Below are 20,562 nucleotides of genomic sequence, written 5' to 3' on the forward strand. Positions count from 1 at the left end.
ATGCTAAGTTAGAAAAAGCATTGGAATCATAGAACATAGCCTTTCTTATGAATGATTCCAATAGAGAATGCATTTGTGAAATGATCTTGCAGCATCTTTGAAACTGAGGGTTACTGTCTATCACAGCTGTTTGAGTTAGCCTTCATTGATTCAAAACAGTTTTAATTGCTAAAATGTTCTGTTGCCTCTTAACGTTTAAGATTTACAGTCTTAATTCTATACCTGCTTGTGCACTAGTGAATGTCTAACCATGCTACTACACACCAGCCCTTAAATAGTTGAAAGGAGTGCTCATGTGGTGTGCTGCTAAGTCTTTCCTTCTCTACACATCCCTAGTTCCCTCAGTTCATGGACATGGTCTCACCTCTTGCTATCTTTGTGCTATTTATTTGAAAGCTCTGCAGTTTATGAATATCTCTCTTAAAACATATGCTTCCAAATGAAGACAATAACCCAAACAGTCTTTAACAAGAGAAGAGTACAACAGGGCTAACCATTACCCCATTAAATCAGGTCACTGTACTCCTATACTGGAGCCTGGGGTTCTATTAGCTTTTATAGCCACTCCAACACCTTGTTGGGTTATATTATGATTTGTCAAGTCCTTGCTCAATAAGTGGCCCTAAACCAAGGCATGAACTTTTTCTTCTGTTTCATGTGCTGTCACAAGTTAATGAATTAAGTCAAGGCATTCTTTCTCAGCTCCATTGTTTAATAATTGTTCTGTGGGTTCAGTATTCAAACCTTAGCCACAGGTCTTGTTCAGCACCATGCCGTATTGGTTAAGGTGGAGTTAATTAAACATTGGGAGATTCCTAATTAGATAATAACGTATCATCATTCTGCATCTGCTGTCATTATTCTCTGAAACTGAAACAGCTGTATAAGGTGAGGTTCTGACTACATTATGTCTAACTTGCACAGGATTTTTTTCCCCCTCCAATCAAAACATTTTCCTCTCCTTCTTAAAGATGACAAAGTGATTACAGGAATACAATGCTCTGAATAGAAGGAAAACATAGCAATACACATCCCATGAAGCAAGATGCCACCCAATTCCCTCTGGGGAAAGTTGGGGGAAAATATGTCTTTTAGTTTTTCTATCTTAATGCTGAAAATAAGCTCTAGCAGTGTTGCTAGCCTGTGGCTTTTCACTTGGAATCGACAATAGTGACATGTCCTCTGATTTTACTTTTTCAACACCATCCCCAAACAAAGCCATGAAATGTAAGATGATGTGAAGGAAACCCTGAAATTTAAGGAGGCAGAATAATGGTTTGCAGGTGTGAACATTATTCATATTTTAAACTAAATTAAATTCTTCCCCATTACTCAAGGAAAATCAATATATTTACCGAGTGGTAAGATGCTTCTGATATTTAAAAGATACATTAAGTTTGATGACAGTTTTCACTTCTGTCTATCAAATAGGGTATGTTTATAGGCCTCATATTATTAAGAATATTATCAAGGGGGAAACTTTTGAACTAATCTTTCAGCATAGCCTAACAATTTGTGAAATTTTATAAATTCCAAACCACAGAATCCTTTTATGTCCATTTCCTTCAAGTATAAATCAACATGATGGAAGAAGCAGGAAGGAGGGTGGGTGGAACTGACGTTGGTGCCATTTGTACCCAGACAGTGCTTAGAAGATGTTGGCTATTCTGGGAGATGTTAGACAATGAGTTTTTAGTGAATACAGCCCTGTCTAAACTTCAGGGAAGGCTGTAAAATGTTCCCCCTAGGAGGCTGCAGATGAAAAAAGTTACACTCCTTTGCCTTTAAAATCATGTCCAGGGCAGGCGGGTACTAGGCACACTGGCAAAACTTGCTAAACTTGAACGTGTATAATCTATATCTGCAGCTTCAAGACAGGTCGGAGAAAAGGAAGAAAACTCATGTACAAAGTCCTGTTTGAAATGTTAGCACAATGAGAGATAACAGAAGAGAACCAGTGACCCAAGGTAGAGTCCCCAGACACTGCCAAGCTCAAGGCAGAGCACAGGGACCAGAACACCCTGAGGTGGCTCCACCTGCTGCTGGGACAGGGCAGTTTGTCTCACATGCCTGACCTGTTGCTTGGGGATTTCTTTTTGTCGTTTTTGCTAAACTGAAGGATAAAGAAATCTGTAAATTCATACAACCAGCACATCATGGATGCCTGGTAAATATTTATTAAAAGGATGATTGGAATTTTATTCTTTTCTATTGAACAGAATGCATTTTTTTCTTTTTTAACAAATAGAAAACTGTGAAAAAATATGAAGTAAAAAAAAATAGTGTAGGGATTGAGGTTGTAGCTCAGTAGTGGAGCACTTGCCTTACATGGATGAGGCACTGGGTTTGATCCTCAGTACCACATAAAAATAAAGTAAATAAAGGTATTGTGTCCATTGACAACTATATTTTTAAAGTATAATATCTTAGAATCAACCATAATTCTACTGAAATGAACTGAAAGATTTTTTCTTAACTTAAACAGAACCAAATCTAAAAGGCTCTCCTTCAGATTTAATTCTTACTTGAAGAGAGGTGCTACATAGTCTTCTACAAATTATTCCTTTCTCAGACATGAATCACCCAAAATAGTGACATGAAAAATACTGATGAATTTATGCCACCAATCGATCTGATAAATAACTTGTTCTGATGGGAATGACAATTGTGGAAAGGAAAAGGTAAAGCTGAATTAAATATGTGGGTTTCAGGATACACTTAAGAATGGGTAAGGGCAGACTTTGGATTCCCAGTCAAAAGACTGGAAAGAAGAGACCACTTTCCATACACTCAACAAACTCCAAGCCAATCATCTGTAACGTCATCAACACTAGCTTTTTCTCTTCTCCCAAAACAAGTATACCTTACCATTCTTTCCTCTCCATATAATGACACACATTGAGAGAGTTTCCATAAAATTCACTCCTAGAACACATGGCACAATCTTAAAGCAGATATGGCTATCTCTTCCCCACTATCAATCATCTATTTATTCAACATGTGTTTGCTAAATGCCAAATCTGTGCCCAGTCTACAGATTCATAAAACATTAGAAGTGGAAGACACACCAGAGGTCGTTCCTACTGGGTGTTGCAATCAATCTGTGGGACCTTGGCGGCAGGACAGGTAGCATAATGTTGACAAGAGTCAGGTGCGAGATAATAGAAAGTAGTTAAGTCTGTGTGGAACTGAAAACACATGACCCATGTGAGTCACTCACACTTGGTTTCTTTTCTTCTCTACTACACACTGCATCAGCCAGAAACAGTCATCGGGCTGGGAGTCCACAACCCTGGTATCATTCACCCACATGACTTTTTTTCAAATACTCAAAAGGGCCAAATCCTGTTTCTGATATCTTATAAATCCAGTGAACTGGAAGTTTCAAGCCCCTCTCATCTCTCTCTCTCTCTCTCTCTCTCTCTCTCTCTCTCTCTCTCTCTCTGCCATTTTCCCTCATTGTGCCCAAATCACAAAATGATTAGGCTTGTTTTCATTTAGGTTATTTTGTTTTATTTTTCTTCTGTCTCCTTCTGGCTATCTTGGCCTACTGCCAAATTAACAGTTCCTTCTCAGGAAGAAAAGGATGACCTTCTTAACAATGAGATCAGACACTGCTGACTATCCAGAGAGGGTCACAAGAACACCTACAAACTGCCGCAAGAAATACAGTTGCTTAAAAAAAAGCATGACTGTGAAGTCCAGGCCACTACAAAGCAATGAAGTTGCCTTCCTGTTTGCTCAGTGGAAGCAATTCAGTCACCTCCCAACCCTAACACATAAGAGAGAGGTTCTGAAGGAATTTTCCAGTCCTCCTACCCTCAATCAATTAACTCAATAGAACAATCAGGATAGTTCTTGGCTCAGCAAATAACTTGTAATGATCAATAGAGTTGTGCATTTAGTGGCAGCCTCGATATTTTCAAATAATTTTTTATGTTAAGCTATTTCTATATATTTCTATAACTCACCTATTCAGTTGATGATTTCATAGAAAAATTTGTTTTAGTGTTGATTTACCATGCCTAAGAATAATTCAGCCAAATCAACACATCTCAAAAATTTTCTGTATCCTCAGTTCCTGTTCTTCCAGATCTTATTGACCTGGAGCCAGTCAGGAAGTAGTGGAATGTGTGGAAACATAAGTGAAATATAAATGGTTTAATATGAGGAGATAGGGACAAAACAGACCATCCTTGTATTCAAGGCCACATTTGTAAGCTGCTGGACTACTCGGATGTCAAGTGCTGTTCTTACATTCTAAACCTAAGTACTTCTGGGCCACACAGAGGATAAAATAGAGGATACCTGAAGCATCATTATACAAAATATTTCCCATCAACCCAATCAGCCACCTAAAAATTCAGATAACCTTGAAAACATTTTGTTACCATAGGGTCAAGACTAAAATAATTAAGAAAGTTATTTAGCTAATTATAATCATAACTTTGGTGTACTTTTTTCCTGCCCCCATATCTTTTTTTCATTTTCCTTTTAATATATGAGTTAGTTTTTATTTAAAAAAAAAATAAATAAAAATAAAAAAATAAAAATCTCCTCCCAGACAAATTTTCTTTTGAAGCTTGTACCTAGTCCTTCTTAAGTGTCAGGAACTGTGGTAGGGTTCCTGATTCATATTAGATACTCAATAAATGCTTATCACAATGAGATCTTGAGGGTAGCATAGGATTTCTTTATTCTGTCACCAATAAATTTATTTTATTGTGAAAGCAAAGACATTTCTAATCAGAATGAATGAGGTTAGATTCAATAGGTACTGATAGGACTCAATAAATATTAATAGAATTAGTGAAGGCTCTTTTGAAAATTAAACCCCCTGAAAACTGCATTTTTATGTGTTTATTTATTATGGTAGTTACAGTGTGCTGAGTAGGAACTACTTAATTCATAATATAATCATCTTCAGTGCCGTTAATTAATTCCAGATTTCATTACATTGCTTGAACTTCCTTAATGCTTTAATCTTGTGATATAAAGAGGTGGAGAAGGTAGGTGTAGGAAGTCATCATGGAAGCCAAGGGGAATTATAACCTGCATCTCAATTACAAGACAAGGACTAATAAATGATTACCTAATTGTGGGGGCCAGAGAAAAATCACAACACAGGGAAAGCCCACAGCCCTTCAGAAGTCAGACCATATATCTGTGTCTCACAGAGGGGAGAAAAAAGAAAGAAAGGAAACCAGGGAGGGCAGTAGGCAGAGGGTGCCTTGCCAATAACCAGGGCTTCCAAGATAATGGTAAACTTATGCAAGAAATAAACCTGTCTTACAATGGACACGTTGACTGTCAGCGCCAGGGCCCAGCCCACTGGAAATCAGAATTGCTGAAATATATGATTAGTGTTCTGTTTCATGCTCACTTTCATGCCACACCTTTCCGTGGAGGTCATCTTTCGAGTCATTAAATAATCTAAGAGTGATATGTACACAGAAGAGTTTGTTCCTTATCTTTTCCATGTCACACCTGGTGCTTTCCATGGACTCTTTGTTCTTGTTTTAACAAAGTTGTGTAAAGGCTTTTTTTTAAACCTTCCCAATGCAATGACTTACTTTAACTCAACATTTTAACCCTATATTAACCCTATAACAACCATAGCTATTGAGGGTGGTTCTCTACCGAGACACAATTTAGTTGTTCACAAATGAAAACATAGAAAAATGTATTTATTATTAAATAGTATATTCCAGTTTAGTTAAAGATTTAAAAATATACTTGCATATTTAGTTGCCACTCCTCTGCCCCATTCAAGTAAATGTATTCATCCAATATTACATGGTACCCTAATGCTGACTTAAGTTTCTTTTATGCCACCAACATGCAGATGTTCCAAGTACAACATCAATGTAATAAAAAATTCAAGCTTATCATCTGCCTTTGTAATTATTATTATAGTAGAATATCGTATATAAAATACAATCAGTTTTTCTAGATTAATAGGTACAAAGAAAACATGAATTTGATATCTTCACCATTGCTCATCTCAATCCTGTGTGATAGACAGGGAAGATTTGTCCCATTCCACAGATGAAAAATTTAAAAATTCTAAGAAATTAGGTGACTTATTTAAAATAGGAAAAAGAAAAAAGTGGTAGAATCCAGGTGACCACTTCCTGGATTCCCATATTTCTTGAAGCACTCTTATTTTCAGAGGCACCTCACTGTCTTCATTTCCCTCCTGCTACTCTGGCTGAGTATCTATATGCTGTTGAAGAATTTCTCCTTCTCTCTCCATCTCAACACTCAGGCCAGGCCTCGGGCTCCATCCTTTGCCTTGCCCTCTAGCGGGTCCCTTCTATTACCAAAGTTTTAAATATCATACCTAAGCTGATGGCTCCCAAACTCATAGTTCCAATCCAGACCTCTTCCTAAGGTACAGTCTCATTTCCAGCTGCCCACTTGATAGCTACTCTTTGGGATTCAGCAGCCACCCTGAGTTTCCCATTTATAAAAGAGAATTTCTGATTTCTCCTTTCCAAACTGGTTTCTCTCCCAGTGTTCCATATCATGGGCTATGACTCTGCTCATCAATGACATTAGTTTCCCTCCCTCTCTTTCTTCCCTAACATCTTACTCATGATTTTTAGACTTTCTCCCCCACCCTCCGTCTCCCAAATAAATCGTAAATACCCTCCTATCCAATCCACCACTATCTCTTCTAATTGCACCTCACTTCTATATATGTAGTCTTTCTCTTTAAATCTTGCCCCATCCAATCCATTCTCCATGGGATGCCAAAGCAAATCTTTTAAAACAGAGTCATGTTAAGGCATATCCTGACTTAAAATTGTAAATGACTTCCTATTAGAATTTTTACAATTCCAAAGTATAAATAGATAATGCATCCAAATATTTCTAAATAAACGGTAAAAAGGTAAGCAGTGAAAGACTTCCTCACCTCCTTGTTTCCCATCTACTGAGCTTCCTCCTACCTCCATCAGCCACCACTGCTCCTGATTTCTGAAGCCCCTCTGCCCCATGACCAAAACACCAACATCTGGTGCTGTCCCCTAAGCCAGCTAAACAGACTGCTGCTTCTCTACTTCTGTCTCCTTTCACATTCCTTCTCACTTTCATGAGCCTCCACTCCTCTGGCCTTCCTTGGTTTCATGATTTAACCAAATTTTTTCCTTCCTCAGGTATTATGCACACTTTTTATTTCAGCTAGACTACTCTTGCCCTTTCTCCTGGATTCTCCTCCATGGATCACAAGTTGCAATGGTAAGCCAATTCTTGCACTGTTCCTTGACTGTCTCCCTTACTAGATGATTAACTCCAGGACAGCAGATGTTATGCCTATTTATTTTGCTATTCTACAGATGGTACAACTAGGCTCTTAGAAAGGGTACTATATTTTAGGGGCTTAATAAATATTAAATAAAGTGAATCAATTAATATTCTCTATCTACATAAACATGGGGACTTCAATTCAACATTTCCTAAATATTTATATTTGCAGATACAGTGAAACACATTACATAAATTGTTAAAAGGAAGCAAACCCCTCACCTCCAATAAAGCAACAAGGTTCTTAAAAAAATAATTCCCTGTTAAAGAATGTCATGGTTTTGTACATGAAGGATGCTCTAGGAAAAAGAAATATTCTTTCTACTCTTCAAAAGTTAATGGTAAATAGGAATTACATATTCCTGTGACATCTTACCATATTTATAAATATAAAGCTACTGCATTTAACTGCACAAATTGCAACTAAATTTCTTTGTCATTTGCTGCTTAAGAATTTTCTCTTATTTTCATGCACATGCTATTACTTTTTGAAATACAAATGAAGGCATTTGAGGCAATAAAATTTTAGGAAAAAACACATTGAAGCGTGCGCAAAGTGTTTATTTCTTCTTTCCCTTTAAAAAAGGGAGGTGTCTAAGGCCTTGCCCCCAAATGAGCTTGTTATGATCAACTCTGAATTCTGTCCCTTATAAGACACGTCTTCCTTCTCATCCTGCGTGTGGCTGTGCATCCACAGATCCTTCCAGACATTTCCCTTTCTGATCTCAACAGGAAGTATTAATCAAACAAAAGATGGGAAATTATGACATTCCACCACTAAGGTTTGACTCAAGTGGCCAAGTTTCAGTTGATCACAGGGTACAGGTGACAATCCATCAAGCGACCCATCATAACACACATTAAAATGTCTGGGGTAATCAGGACAGAAGCCAAAAATAATATCTTTTGCTGACGCTCAATGAAGACTACCAAAGGAATTCCCCTGAAAATGTACTCTATAAACAGGCGGGACCCAAAAAAGAATGACATAAAAGGGAATTCTGCCTAACAGTGTCCCTTAACAAGGCAGCAGTACATCCTTTGGATAAAAAATGAAATTTCTATGACATATATGAGTTTAAATTATAAAAATGTTAAGGGAATTTTGAAAGTCAATATGAAAATATGTATGCATGGATATTCTGACCTTCTAAATTTTTTCAAATGATTTAATAAAATCTTCAAAATATATTAAATAATATTTACAATGAGGCATAAACTCCTGGTGGTATCATACTCTCATTTCTTTCCCAACCCTGTCTTCTAAGAATTAACTTTACCTAGAAATCAATGACAGTTACATACAGAGGGGAACAGAAAGCTAAAACTAAAAAAGAAATATATCTCCTCTTTATTTAGGATTCCTATGGCTTTTTGTTACAAATATTAGAATTGACCTTACTCCCATATCTATCTCAAGTCTTGTCCTGGGCTCCTATAACCACTGATACCACCATTTGGCCAATTCTTATTGAAACATCATGATCCATGAGCAAGGGATTAAAACACCAACCTGTGAATCAAGAACATGAGTCTTGATTTCCATTGTGCTATCGCATGACTACCACCGAGGCCAGGTCATTCAATTTCCTTGAGCTTCAGGCCATTTAATCACTGCAAAATGAGAGTGTGAAGTTGATGTCTCAGCTCCCTAACCTCAGTCACAGTATTCGATTCTATGAAGACTTTGAAAGCAGCTGTTATGATCACTACAAAGCAAAGCCAAATATTCCAGAACACTACATATCTGGCCAGGAGAAGAGGCTGTTCCAAACGTGAGACAGGTAGGGCCTCTCACGGATTTTGTATTCACCGGAAACCACTAATACCTCTAGTACTCTGTAACTCATTGAAACTACTAAAAATAACCAAAGCACTGACCAGAGTCACTTGAGCAATTTTGCAATTAATTTCACAACAACGCTGCATCTTAAAAGCACTAAGACATTTTTCTTTTGAAAATCTGTAATTATTTGTCACACATCACACATTAACACACTTTCAACACTCCGTCTGTGGATGCTGGCTGAGCACCTACTGTGGCAAGCTATGTTCCAGGCATGAGGCTGTACAAAGAGGAGAAATACTCAGTCCCTACCTTTGAGTTACTTATACTAGGTCCATCACATGAAATCACTGATACTCTACCTTTTATGACTCACAAATCGGTAATTTCATGTGTCTTGACCAAATAGTTCTTATAGCAAATTGTGTCATCAAATAGGCTAATCCTTCAAATTATCATAGGCATTTTGGAAAGTCCCATTCATTCTGGAAAGCCATTAGGATGTCATTTAATGATTTCCGAGAGAATTGCCTGACAAAGAATTTTTGTTGTTTTTATTGTTTAGGAGGTATATGTGAGTTGCTGTTATTGTTGTTTGGAAACCTGCATTAATAATTAGCCACCTCTTATGCATTTGTTTCAATGACTTTTCCACAACAAATTAATAATTGACTGATCTAAAGTCTCCTCAATATTATGATTTGCACGTCCAAGTACACACGCACACATCCAATGACTTGCTCCCTTTTTAATCTTAGCACTCTCATTCTTTTATTCTTAACAGATAGCTATATTATATATTCTGTTTTTCACAGTTTATTATCTTGAAAGGACTTTGGGCTGTTTGAGAATATGATCGGCACCTAAGCTTCTATATACGACCCACAGCCTGTATCTCAGGGTCCTTGCTTGCAGTAGACAAAACAAAATTACTAACTGGATGACAAATTAAATTATAAAGGGAGACATCTGATTGGAAAGACACAATAATATCCAAACATGACAGCCATGGGAAAATAGGCACTACGTCTTTGCCAACCACGCTAGTATTTCTCACATGCTGTGACAGTGGTAGTTACATCATGTCCCAATGCTATTCTTCATAATGATGCTAAAAAAAGAAAAAAGATCACGGCATACAAGTTCTCAGGAATGTCTAGTACATCAGAGAGCTTTGTCCATTGGATAATCAGCACATTCAGTTATGTCAGCTAGTTCAAGTAAATTTCCAGCTTTGCTTAGGAAAGGAAAATATTTGTCAGGAAAATGAATAATAAGGTTTGCATTGTGATACAACAAGGGAAAAACCTGGTGAATTTATACAAAGACCATGGACAGTTCAAAATAGCCAACCACAATAAGATTTTCTTTAAATGGGGCTTTCTCTCAAAATAAACAAATAACTGAAAATACCCTAGGTTTGAATAACTGTCTTAAAATTTGAATACTACACCTATCTAAGCAAAATCAAAAACACTTCCCCAAACGATTAGCTTGTAGTGCACATATCAATTGCTTCATAGTGCAAGAAATGTCAAATGGCACTAGAAACAATGCCATGCTTTCCTGTACGGTGCAACCATATTTCTTCTTTAGACACAGTTTACATAATACAGGAAACGGCTTCATCTGGTTCCTGGTCTTTTTTGATCAAGTCAAAAGCCTTAAAGGAAAAAAGTGTTTCTTTTATATTTGCCTCTCTTTTTTTTTTTTTTTTTTTGGTACTTGTGTTTTTCACAAATTATATTCCCTAAATTGAAAATGGAAACTGGACCAGCATGGTGAGCCCTCCAAGAAATATTTAACTAAAAAGCAAGCTCATGACCCTTTACAATGAATTCTGCAGAAAGAAAGAAAGAGATACTGTGATTCAAAAAAGGTTGATTCCATGGTTTACAATAAAATATTCACTTAAAAAATACTAACTCAGTTCCTGGATGTAGGAACTCTTAGAGTGTTCAAGAAACAAGGTGGCCACTGTGGTTGATTAGACAGAGGAGTAGGTGGTAAGAGATGAGGTCAGAGGGGAGCTGGGGCCGGACTACATGGGGCCCTGTGAGCCTGGGAGGGACTATGCATTTTACTCTGAATGATCTGGGAAGCCATTGGAGAGTTTGGAACTGACTTGTGTTTTTAATCAGTCACCCTGGCTGGCTGCAATGTGGAGAACAGATTGTGGCACAACAAAGGGGAAACCAGGAGCCCAGGCTATTATATGCTGCCTTCCCCAGACAAGAGATGATGGTGATTTGGCCAGGCTAGTGGAGGTGGCCAGAAGCAGATGGATTCTAAATGTATTTTGAATAAATGAACTAATGTGATTTGATGATTAATTAGATGCAGGTGTGAGAGAATCTGAAGAAGTAAGGATGATTCCAAGTTTTATGACCTGAGCCACCTGATAGAATGAGGAGGGATGAAGAAGGAGGAGATTGGGGGAGAGAGGAGAAAAATAAGCGTGCAGTTTTTGGAGATGGCTATTATGCATACCCATGGAGATGTCAGTTAGGAGTTAGGTCTCCAACTTGAATTGAAGGGAGAAGTCTGGAACAGAGATGTAAACTTGGGAGTCATCAATGCAGGGCTGTATTTAAAGCTGTGACATTGAAAGCCATCATCTGCCCTTGGGAATGAGTATAAATGGAGATGAGAAGAGATCCAAGCACTGAGACTCTGGTGTTCAATACTTAAGGGTGGAAAGAGGACAAGGAAATAAAAGATTTGAGAGAAACCAGTGAAACCAGAGAAGAAGGATTGAATGGTTTGCAGGAAAAAAAGCAACTAGAGTTGTTCAGAAAGGGGAAAAAGATTAACTGAGTCAGACAGTCAAATTCAAAAAGTAAATTGAGTAAAAGGAGACCATTGGATTTGGCAACTTGGTAGGCACTGATGGCCTTAACAAGAGCATCCCCCGGATGATATGAAATGAGATTGAAGGAAAAACTTTATATTACAGTGTTTTGCTCTGAAGAGGAACATAGAAATGATACAATAATTGAGTGCTAAAGAGATTTGTTTTCAAAGCTGAAAGGTAGCACAGAATGTTTGTACACTGATGGAAATGACCAAGTGGAAGAGAAAATCTGATGACTCTGCAGAAAGAGGGCAGAATTGCTGAAGCATGTCTGTAGGTGAGTGACAGAGGATGAGGTCCAAGGCATATGAGAAGGAATCCACCTTAGACACCAGGGGCAGAGTGACAGGAAAGACAGAATGAGCGGGGGCAAATATAGTTGGCTCAGCTGATTTGGGTACATGACATGTTGGTACTCAACCTAGTCTAGCTTCTCAGTGAAAGAACAGATAGAGTTACTTGTTATCCACTGATAATAGAGGAGAGGAAGTTTTGGGGTAAAGGGAAATAGATGGTATAAAATGATTCTTTAGGAGAAGTGCAGAAACAGGAGGTGGAGAACTTGATGTGACTAGTGCTTATGACAGGCCAGGTGAGCAGCAAAGGATTAAGGGTTTATGCAAGAGTACTCACAAATGATGAGCTACAACTAACTGGTTAAGACTACTGAACAAGGACAACTAATCAGAACAGTCACTGATTAAAAAAATAAACTTAATTGTATTGAGCCAAGAACTTTGGGGATCTATTTGCTACCACATCCTGACCTAACATAATTCAAATTATGACTTTCTTTATAAACCAATCCCATTTTGATTCCTATTCTTTCAACCTATGATCCACCATAAAACCATCAACTACAGTTCCTAGAACATCCAGAGCATCCTCCTTTCTTGTCTTCTTCACCAGGCCAGCCTCACTTAGTCACTTCTCCTCTCAGGCCATTCTTTCCACAATGATGGGACCAATCACTTCCTCAAGTGGGCCAAGCATGAGCTGACTATTTTGCACTGTAGCTATCTTCCCCACAAGTGGCTGCACAGATCCTGGCACACAATTAGCACTTAACCTACAGATGAGTGAATGAACGAACACTGAAACACGGTCATTCATAAACACTCGCCTCTAGAGACAGAATTACTTAAAAGTGGATTTATATAGCTCACAGAGTTCATAACTTAGGTGTCAGTCCACCCTCTGCTCCCCTCTACCTCATCAATGTAGCTAGCTAATGAAAATTACCATTTAAACAGAGTAAATGGCTGTTTTCCAATTTCTTTTTACATTCATTTTCACTGTCTTGACTCTCACAACTACCCTCTGACAGGAAAGTGTGAGAAGAAGAAATGAAAAAAGAACAGAGAGACAACAGTAAAAGATGTCCAAGGAAACGAGGGGAGAGAAGAAAAAGAAAGGGAAAGAAGAGAATTGAAACAGAGGCGGGGGCCATAGGAAAGAGGAAATGGGGAGAGAGATTAAAGCAAGCATTAGTGGAAAAAACTGGTAGAGAGTAGAAGGCACAAAGGAGATCATAGGGAACGGATATTACTTTTAAGGCAATAAATAAGTTGCGTATAAAGTGCTGGGAGTAGTTTGGTAATTTGAGGAGGAAGCTGAAATACTCTGGAGTATTTATAGTTATCCCTCATTCTTCTAAATGTTTATGAACATGCATGAATAGCAACAATAGGCCACATTTCTTAAGAACTTAACTATGTGAAAACTGTGCAGAGCCCTTTCTAGTTATCGTGCCTGCAATTCCTCTTGACAACCAATTGTCCTCATTTTACAAAAAGGGAAGTTGAGCCCCCAAGAGACTTGCCAAGATACAGAGTGAGTGAGGTTGCTACTCCTTAAACCCAGGTCCTCTGAGGCTCCTGCTCCATTGCCCATCTTACTTTTGTAATCAGGATCTACAGGCCAGGGTGGATGCTGAGCCAATTCACAGGGTTTCCCCACATCTGTCATCCTTCCCAGGCCAAGTCCGGAGGAGAATGTAAAAGGGAGGTAGGGGAGCCACCAGAATCAGCCCTGTTCTCTCTGACCCCTGGGACCTCAATGTGAAGGAGATGGGACATAAACACTCATCCAAGTCTTGCACTGTCCTGTTTAGCTCTTTTGACACTTCATTTGAATGGATCTGTTTATTCTCTTGAAAATGCATTTGTGCTTATGAGTTGAGAATCAAAGTACACAGAAACCTTTTCTAGAGATGTTTTCCCTCTTTCCTTAAAAGGAAGGAGGATGGGAAAGAGAATTCAGCCATCTCACTGATAGCTGACAGAAAGTTATCAAAAAAATAAGAGCCCATGAGTCTTTTACAATATTTTCTGGGGAGGAATATCAGGAATAATTATGTCCATATACTACCACATGTCCCTCCAGCATCAAGGGCAGTCACTATTTGATCTCAACACATTGTCACTAAACCTGAATAGAGCCTCAGAATCCTTCACAACTTAATACTCTAGGTAGCTATTAACAATGAATGACAATCTATTGTTGAAATAAATTTGTGATTCCTGGCAAAACCATGTCATCCTTAACTGCTATACAAAGACATAGTCCCATGACGTAAAAGAAAAAAAATGCCAAACACAGGTAAACCCAAATATTTAACACCAAAGGCATTTGTTCTTGGGTACATAATTCTTTCCCAGCATATTAAATAAGATTTTGTTTTCACAATTAAACTTAGAATTTTAGAAATGAATTAAGAAACATTATGTTTAAATTGAGAAATGCTAATGCTTCTCTAATTCACAACAATTTTCAAGGCCAGGCCAGAAAACAGAAAACCATTTGACAGGGTCTGGGCTAAAAGCCATAGATGGCATCCACTGTTTAGTGTTGTATAATTTACAAACTTCTGTTCTTTCAACAACTACTCAGAGAATGAAGTTTCTAAGTAAATATTCAGCTCAGAAACAACACAGAAGAAGTAAGCCACCCCTCACATCTTGCAAAAAGGTGATGGCCCTAAACGGGAAGACAATATCTACAAACTGCCTGCCAAAAACACCCAGAAACTAAACAGTCTCACTATTAAAAAAAAAAAAAAGAAAGAAGAAACTTTTTAAGTTTCTCAGGATGTCTCAGGGAACGAAAAATCTTGTGATTCTACAATTGAGATGCCTCTGGGTTTGAAGCAGTCACTTTGACAAAGTTTGATGTTTTTATTATATGTTTATTATTCTATAAAATGAGGATGGGGCAGAAAAGTCACATGGGCAAGAGGTTTTGTGTGAATCACACATCAAACATTTTCTACTTCAGAGAAATGTAATTGCAATCAAGTCTTCACTCTTACACATTACACTGAGGGGAAAAAACTCAATCCCTCCTTCCTTATGTATATTTTTGCATCTTAGAACACTCATGATATTGTCAATCAGGATATTTAATAAATCAAACTCAAAACAGCATGATCCCAGAGAGAGAAATGGACTTAGGCTTTCCTGATGTCAGGGACCTTACAAAAGGATTATTAAACAGTTCTCTTTACTTACCACTGTCTCAGTGACAAAACCCAGGGACAAGTGTTTGAATGCAATCAACAATACTACTGGCACAGCCTTGTTGGAAGAGCTGAATTTGCTTTATCAGATCCCCTCACTAATTCTTGCATTAAACAAGCCACTGAAATGAACACACTGAAAAGAGAGTACCTAAAAAAATTGATACTAAAACATTTCAAAACTCCTAAGTTTTCAAAAAGGTTAAACCACATTAGAAAATGTGGTTGGAGATCTTTTTTTTTCTTTTAATATGACAATCATTGTATGACACTCAAATTAAGGTTAATATCCTTGGAAAAAAACTGCATTTGTCAACTGGTGGTCTGTGGCTTGAGACTTCACTGAAAGGTTTCACTTGAAAAGGCTATGAAAACATCAGCCACTGATCCAGAAGTTCTCAACAGCTCAGAGATGCAAGGTCATTCATAATTGTCTCCATCTTTCTTTCCTCTCTCCAGAGTATAATTACTTCAAGAAACAAATTCCTGGTTTATTTTACTGAAATCCAGAAACTCACCGCTTACACAGCAACAGCTACTTCCCTTATCCCTGGTTTAAATATCCATAACTGTCACCACTCCTAGGTGTATTCCACAGGACAGTGTCTACCCTTGAGTGGCTCTGACTTGCAGAATTTACATATTTTCAAAATATCCGTCTTTAGTACCTATAATAAATTGGTTATATGGAAACAGGTGTTAGTATTTAGGTGTTAAGGAGGGGAGAGAGAGAGAGAGAGAGAGAGAGAGAGAGAGAGAGAGAGAGAGAGGGAGGGAGGGAGGGAGGAAGAATAATGCAGTGAAAAAAATAACAGGATCCATTTTGGGAACCAGAATCTCAGCCCCATCATTTACTGGCTGGGAGAAAGTTGGGAAAGTATTCGATTTGTCTCCTGGCCATTGTGTAAAGTGGGGGATGACACCTACATGGGAAGGTAGCATGTAACATGACATGGTACACATGGATGTTGGAACCTGAAAAAATTAACTGTCTTGGTTAACAAGATGAGAGTCGGGAAGTATTTCAGAAGAATAACCTCTTACTCGGACTGGAGCAAGAGCTTATAAACCACCTAACCACAACCTTTCGTCTGTTCAAAGGATTGAGCAAGCAGGTCACTGGGTGACCTTGGCCAAAGCAGCTTCAGATTAAGTGGTGGATGGATACAAGACCATTGTCTAGAGGGATAGCAGCAGCTAAGGAAATAGAAAATAGGTCTAGGCCTCTGCCCTTGAGTACTGCAGCTAAGGAGGGATGGAGAGAGATAAGATCAGTGTGGGTTTGGAAGGTGGGTGTCTGTTGGGTATTTTAGGATGGGAGGGTTTGAGCATCTGCATGACTGAAGGTCAATGACAAATAGAAACAAGAGGACCATGCAATTTCTCATCCAAACCAGACACTCTTGAGAGTGAAAGTGGATACTGTTAATAATTATGCCTGAACCACAGCATAACCTAGGACTACCCCGGCCAACTATTTCTAGCGATTCTAAGAACAAAGAGAGATGTTGAAGGCATAGATGGGAAGAGAAGTCAATGATGCAAGATCACCAAGGAGAAAAGAGAGTAGAATCTGAGCAGAGGCGCAGTGGGTGAGGGAGGGTAAGACAGCCATTAAGAGGTTAGCTCTTTCCTGGGTGCCAAAGACAGATCTGGAGCCAACTGTATCCCTGTTCTCATGATTATCACGGGGTAAAAGAGGAGGGGAGGAAAAGATGGGGACTGTCTACCAGCAGAAGAACTGTGATATTCACTTTTGAGAAGATAACTTAAAATTCTCTGGGGGAATTTCTCACCCCCGAGGATGGTCCCTTCCTTTCTTCCTGTGCCCTTCCCTTCTAATATACTTTGCTATTCTTTTCCGTTAAAAAAAAAAAAAATCTGTAGGGGGCAAGTATAAGTTTGAAGAGCACAATAAATATTATAATTCAATGTTTTTTATTTCTTTTGTATTGGCTACATAATTTATTATGAAATTTTGAGCAACAATGAAGGGAAATATTTTGTTTGGGTTTTTTTTCTTCATTATTACAAGAAGATATTGGCTGAAAACAGCTGAGAAATTCTGTCCCAGAATAGCTGAGAATAGCTGCCCTCTTATGAGCGTATATTACTTTCTAAGTCCTATGCCAGGTGATATTGATTGATTGGTTGAATTATCAGTATAAATTTTATAAACAATCTGCAAGTAACTTGATGTGAAATCTGAGACTTGGAAGAGCTAAATAACTTGCCAGAAAATGGACCACATTTGCAACAGTCATCACGACAGAATCTAACAGTGGATCTGTACTTTAGGCTGGCATGCTGCCTGTTGCTCAGCACAGCCAGACACAGCAGGAAGGTGTCCACTCCAGGGCAATTCTACCTACATTTGTACCTGAGGCCTTGGGAAGATTATAGTCTATAGGTTCTACTTAGTAGAGAAAAAAAAATTGTAAATCACCAAATTAAAGGTAAGCCATGAAATGCTAAATGGAGTAGAGAGTATCCTGCCAGAATACAAGATTTTAAGCCTCGCTCACTTGACTGGTTCAATCTCATCAGATCCCATGTCACAGAAGAGAGGGCAGCCATGCAAGGTCTTGAAAAGCAGAGCAATGATGTTCAGGCACATGGAATGTGTACATGTGTCTTGGTGGAAGTGGAGGAAAAGTTGGAGGAGAGTGATCAGAGGGGACTTGGGGGACACTTCAGGGACAAGGAAAAATAGAAGTAATCACAGAGACAGCAAGGTACAATGAGGTTCAGAGACAAGTATAGAGACAAGGAACAACTGAGTGTTACTGGAACAGGAAGAGTGGAACTAGAAGAAGAGACAGTGGAAGAGATATAATTAAAAAGAGGAAAGACATTCCTAATAGTTGATATTTAATTAAATATCAAATCTGGTATTAAATATCAGATTTCTCTCTGAAGAATACAGGGACCACTGCAGATATTTTTTTATGATTTCCAAGACCATATTTTAAGAGCTAAGATCATTGAGGTCATAGACCTTGTCCAGGCATCTTCAGTTTGCTTACATGATCTTACAAAATAATATCGGCTTCTCCACCCATGCTCCACCCACCCCATCAACATATGATTTTCTGTTCTGTCTTTCTTTTTTTGATGCTGGGAGGTGGAACCACGCCCTCCCACTAAACTACACTCCCAGCCCAACATGATCACTTTTGAGCAATAGACAGTTGACTTTCTAATAGAATAACACCACACTTGGATTTAGCATTAAGTTTACTAGATCTGTTATATGCTTCCTCTTGGTTGGTGCTGGAGTATTTCTAACATCACCATGTTGTTTAGACTCAAATATTTTTTCCTTCACTGCTGAGAGGTGATGGAATTTGATAATAGAGTTATAAAAATTACAGCTATCTGACCAGAGCGGGGCTTGGGTGCAAAGGTCCTAATCTTATTTTACACGTTCACAGAAGGATCTAGGGCTCTGTCTTTTGTCTATTCCTTAGTCCCAATTTCCATGTGACCCCCTGGCAACTCATTAATCTCTCCAGAAGCTCTAGGTATAAGGAACTTCTTCATTAAAAATCACTTCAAGCTCTTTTCCCAAGCCTGACATAACTGATAGGGATGGAACCAACTGAACATCTTAATAAAGTCCCTTCTTTGAGAAGTGAATGATCATATGTTTAGTTCCTTCCAGAAGTGTTTCACTATCCTAGGGGGAAAAAAATTCTTAAAAACATCAATGCCAATGAATGCCTACTAAAGATAAGTGAACAGATTCATTCATCAAGAAGTTCATACAAGGGTGAAGGATGTGTTGGAGGGAAAAAAAAAATAGTCCTCTAGTGAAAATATAACAATATTCTAGGTCTAACTAGTGGGACCCAAGAACATGCAGAGTCATATGAATTCACACATATTCTTCATGACTGTTACTAACACAGGAGAAGCCACCATCCTGAGGATCCATTTTGACCCCAGAAACAACCAACTTGAGGAGATCAGAAAACAGCTCTCAGTAAAGGGCCACCATCTCCTAGCCTATCCTCCTCCGCAGTATTGTGTGTTTGCTCCTAAAGACTTTATTGGAGAGTCTCATTTGGGGAAAAAACAAAACAAAACATGAAGTCATTAGAAACCTATCCATGAGTAATGGATTTCCTTTGGTCATACCACCATTGGATCTGTCTTCCTGTACCCTGAAAGCACATGGGCATCTGGAAGTCGTATGAATTAGGGGAGACAGAGATAGATAGATTATACACGTAGACCAGAAAAAAGCTTATCTAGAACAACAAGTGTGGAGATCTCCAGACCAAACCCAGAAATTAATTTATGGCAAGAGTGATGTCTTCCAGTAAAAACCATGTAACTATTTACCAAATGTGACCACAGCCCCTCTGCCCAGGAGGCCACCACCGGACCTGAGCATTGCCTCTGCAGCCTCCCTCCAAACAATGCATCCTTGTTCAGCGGCCTCCCAGCTGTGACAGGCATGATAAAAATGGAGATTGTTTTCGTACTCTATGTGCTGCTTCTACACTGACAGCAGCATGGTCATTCGCCAAATAATCAGACTACGCTGGCATTTTTATAAATAAAGTGCTTGGGTTTGACAGTAATCTGTGCAAGGAGGACTTGGAGGATGGACAAAAAATGTCTTCTTTCCCAGGCATAGGAAAAGAGCTTCCTTGGCTGTTTTTCAGCACACTGAAATTTCTTTTGACCAAAAGGCAGCCAGAAGCACAGCAAATGACATCAGCCCAGCCCAAACTCTGCTCTCTCTGAAAGGACACAGGGAAGTATTTCTTTCCTCCACGGCTTGCAGGAATGTGTTCCTGGGGCTCCCTTAGCTATACAAGGAGGATTTTATTTCAGTAGCATAGAGGAGTGGGGGCGGAGAGGAGGGAGTGTGGGATGTACCGCTCAGAGAACCCTGCCACGTTCTCTGCTCACATGGATTGCCTGTTTCCTTCTCACCCTAACCCTGGGAGATGGGCGTTATTGTTCCCAATTTACTGATGAGGAAACCAAGCACACTCTGGTGTGGTGACAAAGGGCATGTCCCCAGCAGTCCACCCCAGAAGTAGCCAAAAGTGTAAGGGTGGTCGAATTATAAGAAAGGAAGAT

At 38.7% G+C, this 20,562-nt stretch overlaps 1 protein-coding gene across 18 annotated transcripts in view; it reads right to left on the reverse strand.

The window, feature by feature from the left end:
• MECOM (MDS1 and EVI1 complex locus) overlaps positions 1–20,562 on the reverse strand; it is a 562,082-nt gene that overhangs the window by 217,215 nt on the left and 324,305 nt on the right. Inside the window, exon 1 of one of the 18 annotated variants that reach the window (XM_081301364.1) lies at positions 8,822–8,883. The exons of the other annotated variants lie outside the window; for them this stretch is intronic. Within the exon in view, the coding sequence (XP_081157490.1) occupies positions 8,822–8,854 (33 nt within the window). The 5' untranslated portion in view covers positions 8,855–8,883. Of the gene's footprint in view, positions 1–8,821; positions 8,884–20,562 lie in introns of those variants that run through there. 18 annotated transcript variants of the gene reach the window in all.

The sequence above is a fragment of the Spermophilus citellus genome (genome assembly GCF_964194105.1).
Source record: "Spermophilus citellus genome assembly, chromosome: 7".
Lineage (NCBI taxonomy): Eukaryota > Metazoa > Chordata > Mammalia > Rodentia > Sciuridae > Spermophilus > Spermophilus citellus.